This window comes from Cololabis saira, chromosome 3 (genome assembly GCF_033807715.1).
Source record: "Cololabis saira isolate AMF1-May2022 chromosome 3, fColSai1.1, whole genome shotgun sequence".
Lineage (NCBI taxonomy): Eukaryota > Metazoa > Chordata > Actinopteri > Beloniformes > Belonidae > Cololabis > Cololabis saira.
The window spans coordinates 38,088,837-38,102,730 of NC_084589.1; the positions used below are offsets into that span (position 1 = coordinate 38,088,837).

Genomic DNA, 13,894 nt, shown 5'->3' on the forward strand with positions numbered 1-13,894 from the left:
TCTTAGAGTAACTATAACGGGATTACCCAAATTACAACTGTGACGCGTTACATTACTGCGTTACTGGCGAATGTAATCTCGTTACAGTAACGCGTTACTTTGTAACGCGTTACACTCAACACTGCATAAGGTTGTGTTGTCGGGTGGGAGCGTGTGCGGCGTCGTTAATCGTCCTGTGCGTCGCTCTCACCTCAAAGCAGTACTCCTGTCCCAGGATGCTGGAATGGACGGGTTTGATGATGGCGTCCTCGTCCAGCGTGAGGTCCAGCGCCTCGGCAGCGCTGCTGGGAGACAGCAAGGACTCATGGGAGTGAGACTCTTTGAAGCTCTGCATCAAACGGGTCCTGGGAGAGCGATAGTTGGTTAGATGTGGGGAGAAGGGATGGTGGGGAAGGGTGAGGGGGGGGGGGCTCTTTCAAAGAAGGCATCTTAGGATCCAGCACAACAAACTACAGGGGATCCCTTGAAGTCAATATCCATGTGTTAATTCTAAAATATGCACCTTTTTTTTTTATTTAATTCTTATCTTTGTGAACCAAAAAACTGTCAAATCAGTCGCACACAAACTCGGGAATGGGGACGCCGTTCCCACACCAATCCATCGAGGCTGGACGTGACACACGTATACATTCCTCTCACACCACGGAAAAACAACATTTGCATACTTGACATGATGAAGAGACGGCCAAACGGAAAAGGACAATGAAATCTGAAATGAAGCAAAAGGTTAAACTGTCAACTTTTCCCTTACAGTTTAATCTATTCAGTGCAAATGACAGCTTCACATGGAGGGAACATGAAAGACGCCTCTTTCTGAAACCTGCTACTTTGAATTCACGCAGGGTGACGCAGACACTCACACATGCTAAATCCTCAGTTCATCAGCGTGAATTCAGAGATTTTACTTTCGACAGAGAAACCCGGTTGTGAAGAAGAGCACATGCAACAAACGGAGGAAAGAAAAAGGACTGAAAAAAAACGTCGAAAAACTACTTGAGCGGACAGAGAGACGCAGCACCGTCTCCGGCAACAGCAAGCTGAATTTTAATGAAAATCCTGTGGAGTGACAATGATCTCATGCACTTATTACCAAAGCTGATTAAAACCTAATTTAAAATGTAAATGATGTGGGCAGTTCAAATGAAGCGACGGATGAATGGATTAGAATTTTCCTTCATTTCAAGCCGCCAGGAGACCTAAACTGGCCTGAAATTACTCACTTCCACTGATTTGTCTACTTTTCTCCCCCCCGGGGAAGGTCTTTTTTTTTTCATAAAAACAACCCCTAAAGACACACTCAGGTGCAAACGTCTCGGACCATCGGGCGATGCATGCGAAAGCCATCTATCACGCTCACGCACACTCCCACATGCACAAGCTAGCAGTCACACGGACACTCAGCTGGACAGACATAGGATGACACGAGTCGAACCAGTGAGCAGGCAGCGCCGGTCAAGAGCGACGGAGTCCCTCCTTCCCCCCCGGAGAGGAAAAGATGAACAGAGTTCAGGAAAAAAGTTAATAAAAAAAAGGTAGAAAGCGCTGCATCCCCGTCTCTGCTCCCGCTTGTCCCCTGCACGCGATCACACTGCTTTTGTCTATATTCTACATCATTTTCATCAACAGAGCACTGATTACATGGAGGGAGAGAGAGAGAGAGAGAGAGAAAGCCGTGGAGCGAGGGAAGGGATAAAAATAGACCCAAAGGAATGAGTCAGATTGAAGGCAATAGAGAGGAGAGGAAAGGAGAGAAAGAATGGGGGAAGTCAAGAGAGGAGAAGAGTGTGAGGAAGAGGAGCTCTTGGAGGAAATGGTGTTCATTATGTAAACAGTGGACCTCTTGGAGGGGAAGAACGAGAGAGTATGGATTAGAGGAAAGCAGGCCGAGGGGAGCGGGGATGTGTGGGGGTCACGGAGCATGAAGGGATTGAGGAGACAGCAGGAGGGCTGGAGGCGAAGAGATGGCTCAGCGCCGGTCGGCAGAGACATGAAAACACCTCGGAAACGGCCAGCGACGCGTGACACCGACGTCACACCTGAGACGGAAGCTCAGCAGAAACCACGGACTTTCAGAGAAACACACCGGAGCTGAGGGAACTGGTGATTAATGCAAAAAACTGGACAAAAGCAGGTACTACAGACACAAAACAATAACTTTTAACCAAAGTTAGAGATGTGCAGCTTTGGCCTTTCTGATGAACAGAGGGACTGCACAACAAACCGGACTGTGCAATAACTTTGTTCATTTTTATTTATATAATTCCATTTATGGCACTGCACTTTTATTTTCATTTCTATTTTTGTTTTTATTTTTATCTTTATATGGGTGTGTGATTTGTATATGACAGTGCTGAGTGAGATGGAGATGTCAATTTCCCAGAGGGAACCTCCCAAAGGGATTAATAAAGTCGTCCGAATCTGAATTTATTTGGTCAAAAATCTAAATGAATGTAAAATCAGGACAAACTGAGTCCGTGACGCTCGGTTGAAGCTTAGCAGGATGCTAAAAATGCTTACATGCATATTTTAAATGCGAATATTAGAAAGGTTTGCAAAGTGGAACAGAAAAAAAACGATCTTTTTAGAGCTACTGATGAAAAAGTCCTTATTTGCAGGTTTCCAGTGAAAGCAGCGCTGAAGTCTATAACTCTGACCTGCTGCCACCACCAGATAACATTTAATTAGTCCGTTTGCCTGACTCGTCTACTGGTACATGCAGGACATTTCACTTATGTCATGGTGGGATTGTTGGAAAAGACACTGAAATAAAGCAACCGTTGCAGGTTTTAAAATGCGTTTGCATTTTCTCTGTCTGGTGTGTGTAAAGAATATTTGTAGGTTGTAGTTTGAGGCGCCTTGCCTTGCCTTGCATAGAATTGTCAAATTAGTTTAATTCACCGTACGAATTGTTACAGATTACTTTTGTAATATTGTATTTGACCCGGTCTTTGTACGTTTTGACCGTATAGAAACGTTATTCTTGCCATTTTAAGAATGAGATGTACCTGCTGTACTCTACTCCCTTACTTTTTAACAACTTGTGCTTTTTATTATTTTACCTCTTTTCTTATCATTTTATTTAGTTTTATTTGTTATTTACTGTCTAATTGTGTCTTGCCACTCTTAATGTTGATGTAAAGCACTTTGTATATACAATACTATACAATACTATACTATACAAATAAACTTGCCTCTGTCCCGGCATCCATTGTATTTTCAGCGTTCCGACTTTTTGGTATCTTTTTTTTACTGTAAATGGTGCATCTTAGCCACCATGCGGCAATATCTTTAACAGGAATACCCTCCTCCATCAGGGAATCTATGCCATTTGAGTTTTCTCCCACTTTTTTGACTCCTTTGTATAATTAATTTTTACCAGGTCAAATTCCTGTGTACATTGTACGTTTGGCGAATAAAACGATTTCTGATTTCTGATATCCTTATTTTTTCTCAGATTTCTCATATGTCTATATTTTGTCTTTTAAGGTGAAATGTATTCAATGTACAACGTGAAAGTGTTTAACGTTCAAAAGGAAATCCTAGAATAGTGACTTATCCATCCATTTATCCATCCATCCATCCACAGGGTCCCGGGGGTCTGCTGGATCCATCCCAGCTCATTACAGTCAAAAGGCAGGAATACATCCATGACAGGTTGCCAGTCACAGGGCCACACATATAGACAAATAACTCATGCACGCTTATGCAGTCGCGGGCAATTCAGAGCCATCAATCAGCCTGACATACATGTTTTAGACTCTGGGAGGATGGAGACAGTTTAGGACTTTGCAAAACTGAGTAATGCATGTTTCACCAAGACATGGCTGTAGGAATGTACGTCGGGTTTGCAGTGTTGACCAACAGATGGCGTCACTGTGAAGGAGGGTCTCTGCACCCTGAAACTGAACCGCCGTTTGTGGGCTCTCGTCCATGTTTTGAGGAAAAACATGTTTTCCATGAGGAAAAAAAAAAGAAAAAGAAAAAACCTCATTCAAGTTTTTCTAAAGTTCCTCAGAGGACAGTAAAAAGAGATTTATCACTTCAGAGAGGATGTCAACAGGAGACTCTGCATCCCGGGAACATGCGTTTATGGTCACCGCTTCATCTCCGTTCAGTCCAAAAGTAATTGGTTCTGACTTTAAAAGCAGCAGTAGACAAACGAGATGCTTTGTTGAAAGGAAGATCTGAACTACTTTACCTGGAAGTTCAATAAAATACTTCGAGACATCAGGATCACAGGATCACTTATCTTTTTAGATGCAAGCACTGAATGGACGCCCCGACATCTGAGGGTGTCTCTGTGTAACGCTGGCATTGATGTGTCGTAACATCAAGTCACTAAGACCCTAAACCTAACCCGTACATGAAACGATCATTTAACAACTCTATTTCAATTTACCCATATTATTTTTGTGTCATATTAATCTTTGTCAGATGATGTGAAACATGGAAGTGCGACAAAGAGCCACAGAGCAACAACTTATTTAACACACTTACATCAGCAATCACTTCAAAAGCTGTATTTACCCCCAATAACGTTCAGGGGGTTGTTTTGACCTAAAAAGGGGTGGGATCATCGCATTTTCTTATTTCTAAACCACAGGAATACAATCCTCTTTAGGGTATTGATAAAGTATCATTAAATTCAATTTACTTTAATTCAGTACATACCAAGTTTAAATATATGCCCTATGAATAAAAGGCCGCTCTTGAGGCCAGGAGGTTCAGGGATGTTTTGGACTCTACGAGGACCTGATTTATTCCCATAAATAACCTGGATGGGTTCTGTAGACAGGGGGGAAATCCCTGGACGCCGGCGAGAAAGGTCTTTCTGAATTCTCTTTTACTTGTCAGCTGGTTTGCTCTGATAAACTGACATGTATTGTAAACAGGACCTGCATATAGCCAAGAACGACCGTTTAATTACGGTTAAAAGAAAAGGCTGCTTGAATAAAGGACTAAGGAACAAACCAAGCTGTTGTTTCGTGCTGTGGCTGATTGCACATATTTTTTTTACTTCTTTTCTGTTAAATGTGATCAGTGAAGAATTAAGTGTAAAAATGATCAGTGCTGCCGTGGGATAGACTCCAGCAGATCCTGGGGACCCTGGACAGGAAAAAGCAGGTATAAATGATGCACAGATGATTATTACTGTGGGTTTCCATCCTGCCTGGGAGCTCAGAAGCACATCGAAGCTTACATGTGAATCCCTTTCTGGAATAAACACTAAACGCTGAATAAATAAAAGTACAAATGTGGAATACAAATGAACAAAGCTGCAGATGTTCGCCGGCGTCCTTGACAGTGGACCAGGATTCGTTAAAAGGGACGTCAGCGACGAGGACCTTGGCAAACAACCTTGACTTCACAAGGCTCTCAATCCCTTTTTGTCTCCTCGATCCTAAAGGGAATAATAGACATCCACAACTTTCCCAAATGAATAAATCATGCAGCAGGAACCTGTCTGGGAAAAGGTTTTACAGCCGCTCCGGAGAGCGCACTTTTAGATACAGATGAACGTCACGTTGGGTATCTGTCCTGGCGGGAGCTGACCAGCGGCGCGATGGGTGAATTAACTGAAACTGTAACTGTAACTGAAAATCACTTAGTATCAGGTTTTCAAATGTGTTGATGTGCAGCAGATGTTTATTGATGAATCTGTCATCATAAAGAGATCTATTGATTCATCGAAGTACTGTAGGATATGAAGTGAGGTTCTTTTTTATCAAACCCAAGCCAAATATTGGGCGAGTCCTTTTCTAATTATGCTCTTCATATGGATTGGTTGAATTAAAAAAGAAAAAAAAGGTATCATTTATTTATCTAATTACTTAATTATCTCGTCTTCTGTGTGAACAGAAATCATCTGCGAAGAGTTTTTCCATCACCCACTTCCTGTGCTGCTGCTGCTGCTTCAACTCTGCACAAGATGCAGAAGAGGTATAATTAAGCACATCTCCCACTGACTCATTATGGTCTGTACAGCCACCATATGGCTGTCTGCTGGTTGCCATGGTGAGAGAGGGGAATGTTTTTTTGTTTTTTTTCTCCCCCCCACATCACCATGGCAGAGGAGCCGTGGTGATGCTGCAAGCTTCAGGTCTGACTCTGCACAGGGGCATGGAAGTGTGAAACAGAGGAAGAAATCATCGACAAGAAAGAGACAGAATGATAGAAAGAGATAGATGAAGGGATGAAACGGGCAACGCTATCTAACCCCTGACAAAAATGATTCATTTGTAACTAATTTAAATGAAAAAAGACCAACGTGACTTTATTTTGGAAACTGTCCCCCTCCTAAATTACAGGTCTAAAGCCGAGGACACACCAACCCGACATCGCCCACTGTCGGCCGACTGCTGTGTCGCCTCGCGTCGCCTGTGTCGGGCTGGGTCGGGCTCAAAAAGAAGCACTTGTACACACCGCAAAGACGACACCCAACGGCAACTAGCACGTACGTTCTGCGCATGCGTGAGAGGTAATTCCCCTCCATACCAGCAGGCAGCGGTAGTCTGTATTCACTCAAAAACAAGGGATAACCGGAAGCTCTGGGAAGCCGTAAACAAAACAAATAGGCTTCATATTCACACCACATTTCCACACCACTCTCGCTACCACAATGCGTAAGAATAAAGAATTGGCACTGGCGTTGTCAGCCCTCGGCCTTCAGCTTGTGGAAGAAGGAAAGAGCTTTGCTTTCTTAGCTTTGCTTTCTTCCTTCTTCTTCGTCACTTCCGTTTCTTCGCTACCTGAACAGCCAATCACAGAGTGAGCTGTTTGACCGACGGCCGACGCCGATTCGACATGTCGAATCGGCTGAAAAGCTGCCGATGGGCGGCCGACCTGTGGCGACGTGCGGGACACACCGGGGCAACTAGGCCGACAGACGCGCACCGTTGCTCACCGACGGCCCGACGGCCGACAGTCGGCTTGGTGTGCCAGGGCCTTAAGTCATATTTTTCACAAGTGTATCTCAAAAACAGTTGTGGCTCATCACTTCTTTGAATGGCTGGATGGTGGAGATGAAGATGTTGATTTTGGTTCTTTTCAGTCCTTTCACTTTCATTTGATATATCTGATCTGACAACACCAACCAACAACAACCCCCCCTTTGATATTAGAACCGGCGTCGGTTATCAGGACATATGGATCAGAACCAGACGACCTCAGAAGAACCGTTCCACACATCCAGAAATCTGATCTGGAACTGTATTGCACAACAATCTCAATCAAGCGAGCTCCCTGTGCCGAACCTCAGATGTTCAGAGACGGAAAATTGAGCAGCTTCTCTGACGGTCTGGAGAGGCTTCGGTGCTGGTGGTAGAGATCAATTGCATGCATACCTGTCAAGTTTTGGATTTAAAAATACGTGAAATCTTCCACGCTGTCCCACCAGCCCAACCGAGGTCCAGTTATTTTACATTTTAAGACAGATATAACCGAAATCTAAAATAACTACCTGTCAACCACTTACAAACTACAATTATGTGCTCAGAATCTGATAGGCCGACCTTTGTTGACACTGAAATAGTGTGGACATTCCTATGTTTGTAATTCCTATAATAGAGCCTAAATGAAAACACAAAGGGGAATTAAAGCACATTTATTTATTTTAAATATTTTCAGTTTATATACACGTTGATAGTCTTCAAGTGAAACATTTACATTTTCTTTTTATTTGTAATTTTCACTCATGTGGCTCTCTGGTGCTGCGCTGGCGCTGCTGACGGACATCAGTCCTCCCCCCATGAGAGACTAAAATCACAGTAACTCATCTTTAATAACGCATAACTGTTCCCCATCCTGCTCCTCTTTAGGAAAGTAAATTCGGTTTCCCATTTTTAGAGATATTTACATGAAGTGTTCGCTTTTTGGGCAGAAATGCCTGTAACCTCTCTGGTTACATCCATCCATCTCTCCCGCCCAGGATACAGCAGGTTGCAATTCCTGCCAGGCTAGTGACAATTCAGTTTGCAGTTTAAAATCATTATACTATAAAATGGGAAATTTACGGGAAAATACTAATACGGGAGGACAGCGGGAAAGAGGGGTAAAATACGGTAACTCCCGGCCAAAACGGGAGACTTGACAAGTGTGCTTGCATGTGAAAGCACCATTGATGAAGAGAATGGAGAAAAGGCGTGTCGATATTTCAGCAGGACAATACCAGACGTTCAATCTGCTGCAATCTGCTGCACAACTTACAACTTTAGGGGCAATCAGAGTACGATTATAGACCGTTCGACCGCTGAAACCTTTTATTCAACAAAAGTGGATGTGGCCTCCACTCACACAACCGGCAGCAAACTTTAGTTGCAGCCATGATGGATGATAATACTCAAGTGAGAACGCAGCCCTCCCAGCGTGTGCTGTGGCCGACAACCTGATCGGGCCAGCAATTATCATCGCGGGGTGCCCTGATCTGATTCCAGCCTTTAAGAAGGTAAATTCTGCCATGATGTGCCATCGTGAGTAATAACTGCTCCTTTCTCTATATTTATGGGACAAAAAAAAATAAAAAAATCCCAGAGATAAAATGTATCTAATAAAACTTGAATCTTCAGTTTGAGCTGTGAGACAACCTCGCGGTTGGTTAAATTAAAAATAGACAGATCTATGCTGGAAGTGTGGGGTAGAAAAGTGGCACATTTATACATGCATTATGAGAATGTTCTAAGATCCTCCCCTTATGGGAAAAAGTTATAGATAATATGAGCAAATCATTAAATTGTGAACTTCCCAGATCCCCATGACTATGTCTCCTTGGAGACAGAACTGTGGTACCTCTGTTGAACAAATATAGTTTTACAATATTAAAAACTGGCCTAATAACATGTGCACGGACTATTCTGAGGTGTTGGAGGGAACCCCAAGTTCCCGCACAGAGTATGTGGAAAACACAGACGATGGAGACAGTGGCGTGTGAGAAGATGCTGGGAGATTAAATTGTGAAAATGATATGATAAAAGAAAAATTGAATACTTTTGGTAGACAGATGTGTTAATTTGCCTGTCTTTGCCTATTTACTTACCTGCCTGTCTTAATTTTTGTTCATTTATTTTCAGATTTTTCATATTTATTTTATTTATTTGTGTATGTATGTGTATATGTATATATGTGTGTATGTCATATCCAAAAAGTACATGGTAAAAGTACAAAGTACATGGTCGAGAGAACGAGACAGATTCAGGAAATTTCCATCAGGGGATGAAAAAAGAAAAAAACTAAAGAAAATGGAAGAGTTTAATGCCTCTCTGACAGGCTCGTTTGATAAATTTGTTACAAAAATCACCGATCCGACCGGGTCTCAAGCAGCCGTGGGGCCCTGCGTCGAGGCAAGCCAAATGATGATGATGAGGCAGGGGAAGGTATCCAGTATTTTGCTAATTGGAGAGTTAAAATTGCTATATATATATATATATATATATATATATATATATATATATATATATATATATATATATATATATATATATATATATATATATATATATATATACTGTATATGTATATCTTTTGTTTTTTATATAGAAATTAAATTAATTCTGATCATAATGAAATATAGTTTAGGGGGTAGGATTTAATACGTTTTTACTTCTTCCTACTCCTTTTCGAGCATGTTAATTATGATGGATGCATGTTTTTATTTATTTATTTTAGTTTTCTTATTTACATTTACATTTATTTTTGTATTTATTGATTATTATTGTTTTGTTTTGTATTTTGTTTTTGTACACTAGTGTTTCATGTTCGAAATAAACATTTCAATTCAAATTCAAATTTTATTTATTTATTTTTTACTATTATTGCTATTTTTGACATCCATGTTGTCTGTTGTATTTGATGTTCGTTTTGTATGTTGCAATAATGAAAAAATAATAAAAACTTTGAATTACAAAAAAAAAAAAAGACAGATCTACATTTTAAAAGTACACAGATATGGTTCCACACATGGACATGACTGTCACTCCGCAGAGGCCAAACACACCCAGGAACCCCCCCCCCTCACATGAAACCAGCCACACGGGAAACACTCACCTGTCTTGGTCGGCACTGCGGAAGCGGGGGAGGATCATTTGGCGGAAACTGCTGGTTCGGTCCAGTTTGGGCTGACTCTTGGCCCTCTTGATTGAGCCCTTCAACCTTCTACTGAGGAAACTCTGGAGCGTGGCGGAGGGGGGAAACGAATGGATGGAGGGAGGATGGGGGGGTCGTTAAACGAACAGTGATTGAATGGAGAGGAGAAGGCCGGGGAGTCAGGTGTGGTTTGGGATGATGATGATGGGAGAATCGGATCGGATCCGATGCGTTCGAGGGACACCAAAATCAAATGAAAACAGATAAAAATAAAAAAAAAAAAGACATGGTGTGTGATGGGGAGAGCACATGGTACATTTGTTACTCATCGTCATCATAGTCTTGCACAAATCCACTGGGGCCTGCAGTGCCGGGACCGATCCTGCGGTGGGCAGTGGTGGGCCGTACCGTCCAGCACCAGTCTGACATGAACCAGCACATCATCATCACATCACACGTATAAATATCTGTTAAAATTTAACAAATTATGATGGTGACATTTGGAAAGGATTAGAATGGAGTTTGAATAGAATCACAAGTAGTGTAAACCCTATCACAATAAAGGTGTAGGTGGTTTTAAGATAAGGTCATTTCAGGCAGGTGTCGTTTATGAAGGTGTTTTATTTGATTTCATTTCAGTGTATTTATGTCTGAGAATGATGGTGATTTAGTTATTCTCTGTGTTGTTTGTGACTAAGGGAGTTGTGTCTATTATTGTTTTGTTTGTCATGTATAATTAAATAATAATAAAAGTCTGATTCTGATTCTGATTCTGAATTCGAATGTACTGTATGTCTGTTATGTATTAAGTGTTAATTTGTGTGTTGTGTGTATGTCGGACCACAGGAAGAATAGCTAATGCTGTTGCTGTTACACGTCACAGCGGTGCCTTCACTGGTGAGGAGACACCTTCAGTAGTGGGTAACACATTCAAATCTCCAGATTAAACAGTTTCACGATTAAAAACAGAGATTAAAAAGGCAAAATCACACAGGGCACCTTCTCTTTTTTATGTTTCCAAAAGTTGCTCGATGTGGCCTTTGTGTTGTGAATCAGAAAGAACCAGGGTTGCAAACCGTCCCTTGAAAAACGGAATCGTCCTGTATTTATAAACTAAAGTGCGCGTCCCATATTGAGCTGAAAAGGGAAGCACTTTGTCCCGTATTACTGTGAGAGTCAAAAAATGGTCATAAAATGCCAATGGAAAATGGCATTGAGCTGTTGAGTTCATAAGGGCGGCAGTAGCTCAGGTGGTAGAGCGGGTCGTCCAATGATCGGAAGGTCGGCGGTTCGAATCCCGCTCTATCCCAGTTTGCTGTCGTAGTGTCCTTGGGCAAGACACCTTACCCACCTTGCCTCGTGTGAATGTGTTTGAATGTGTATGAATGTTGGTGGTGGTCGGAGGGGCCGTTAGGCGCGATATGGCAGCCACGCTTCTGTCAGTCTGCCCCAGGGCAGCTGTGGCTACAAATGTAGCTTACCACCACCGGAGAGAATGTGTATGAATGAATAATGATTTCTGTAAAGCGCTCTGCGTGCCTAGAAGGGCGCTATATAAATCCAATCATTATTATTATTATTATTATTTATAAGTTATTTTTACATAATTGCTGCAAATTAGCCTCGCCCCTTCTTCTGATCGGTCGATATCTGATAGTTCCTACTTTCTGCCATAACTTTTGAATGGTTTGATATAGAGAGTTGTTGCTGGTGTCATCTGCTAAATGTCCAGCCCTGAAGAATCTTCATACAAGTCATACAAGCTTCCACTGCAGCCTGAACGTGCACAAGGGTGCGAGGGCCCGTTCATCGCTGCTTACAGCTTTAATTTTTTTATGTTTTACTACAACTGTAGCCTACAGTCATGGCCTTTGAGGCACAAATATGTTTACAAGTTTTCCACAGACTTTCTGTTTGCACTTTTGTTTTGCACTAAAAATGTGCACTATTACAGAATGGATGTTCTGTTTCTTTCTATTGTTTTATATTGATTTATACAATTTTAAGTTAAGCAGGACAGGTTTTTGTTTAAGAAAGATACTTATTTTATTCAGTTAATTTTGTTATTTTGTATTAAAGTGAATTGCTGGATAATAATTTGTTTTCCATGTGTTCATGGCATTCAAAAATATGCATCTAATTCAATTCAGGTTCGAGTCAAATTGTTAAAAAAAATCGTTCACTAACAAAAAAAGGGACTAAAAAAAACACCACGCCAGGAAGGGTGAAGACAATCGGGTTGGCCGGCCCTGCAGATGAGGTGTCCCTTATTTATTTTTCAGGGAGTTGGCAACCCTAGTAAGAACATCCCTCCATCCCTCCATCCATCCATCCATCCAGGACCAGCTTGCAGAGACAGCCCTCCCTCCCCCAAACCCAGAATCCTCAGTGAGATTGACAGCAAAAGACTGGAGAAGTAAGAGCTAAACACTTGAAGACACTGGTACTGGCGTCTCTGGTCATAAATCATTGAGCAGGTAGAGCGCTCCTGGGCGGACGCAGCCGAGGAAGCTGCTGCGCTACAAAAAAACACGTCTGGGTGTCTGAAGTTTCCCGGAGAGCACCTTGGCAATCCGCAGCGCTGCTGGGAGCGTGTTTTGTGAGGGTGCTGAAAGACGAAAGCCAGCTTGTTTGGGAACAACTGGGCTTTTCTGTGTGCCAGTCACGGTCGGGCCTCAGCCGAAGCTCCTGTGAGCAAAACTCAGAAGTCTACAGGTTCACTCGCTTGTTCCAGCTGAGCTGTAAATATTTGATGGCTGTGTTCAATAAACACGGGAATTCACAACGTTATCGGGCGTGAAAACGCAGTGATATCGTGACTTTGATGAAGATCGGGTCACATCTTGGAGCAAATTATTAAACTAAAACTGGTTCATATACCTTTTTTTGCCACTGTAAAAAAAACATTTTCTAACTTAGGTGTATTTAAAAAGAGAAATATTCATGGATTAGGCTTTGTAACCCCTGAACACCACATTTATGAATCAGTTTTCACCTTGAAAAATGCAAATATTTCAAAATCTACATGAAATTAGTTTTAGTTTTTCTCCAGGTTTTGGGTGACGGATCGCAGAGCTTCTCATTAATAAATAGACCTGTGTTTAAAAAATAAATAGATTTTCCGATTCTAAATCCATTCTCATATTAATTCCTAAAAATCGATTCATATATCCAAAGATCGATTATTTTTTTCATCCTTACATTACAACTTTTGGTATTTTTTTGTTTATGCCCTAAAAATGAATGTTTTGTTGGAATAACTTGTGCCATGTTTTTGCCTTTAAATATGTTTAAAGGTATGGAAACATTAAAGGTTTCAGTTATAATTTCATAAATTGTCTATATTTCTTTGCTTTATATACTGTCTTGGGGTTACATTTGCAAAAAATGCTAAAAACCAAATTCTCAAAAATGGGAAAAAAATAAAACCGATTTCATACATTTGCTGTCCTGGATCTGTTTGGTAATTCTGCCCCATGTGATGTTTCTGAAAGCAGTTCTATCAGCATTCTGGGAGGTGATTGGTCCTTACAGCATCATTAGCTCTCAATACTTGATGTTGAATCTCAATATAATACTAGTATTAATATAATGCAACAGCTCAAAAAACATTTTTAAACACTAACCTTAAATCGGAATCGAATCAAAGCGTGATAATCGATTCTGAATCCTAAGAATCGGAATCAAATCGATTCTTGACATTTGAATCAATACCCAGCCCTATTGATACACCGGTTGTGTTGCAGCATTGAGCGGTTGGAGAGCGGCTGCAGGACACAAGCCCTCGTCTTGTGTCATGAAGGCCTTGGGGATGTGA

General features: G+C 41.5%; 1 protein-coding gene across 12 annotated transcripts in view; it reads right to left on the reverse strand.

Annotated features, from left to right (window-relative positions):
• The window catches only part of syngap1b (synaptic Ras GTPase activating protein 1b), a 308,706-nt gene that overhangs the window by 62,391 nt on the left and 232,421 nt on the right, over positions 1–13,894 (reverse strand). For all 12 annotated transcript variants that reach the window (XR_009781899.1, XM_061717453.1, XM_061717452.1 and 9 more), the window contains 2 exons: positions 10,039–10,160; positions 191–344 (listed from right to left, as the gene is read on the reverse strand). Coding sequence is in view for 11 of the 12 variants with exons in the window: in XM_061717453.1 (XP_061573437.1) it covers positions 191–344; positions 10,039–10,160 (276 nt within the window). In the remaining variant the exon portion in view is untranslated. The remainder of the gene's footprint in view (positions 1–190; positions 345–10,038; positions 10,161–13,894) is intronic.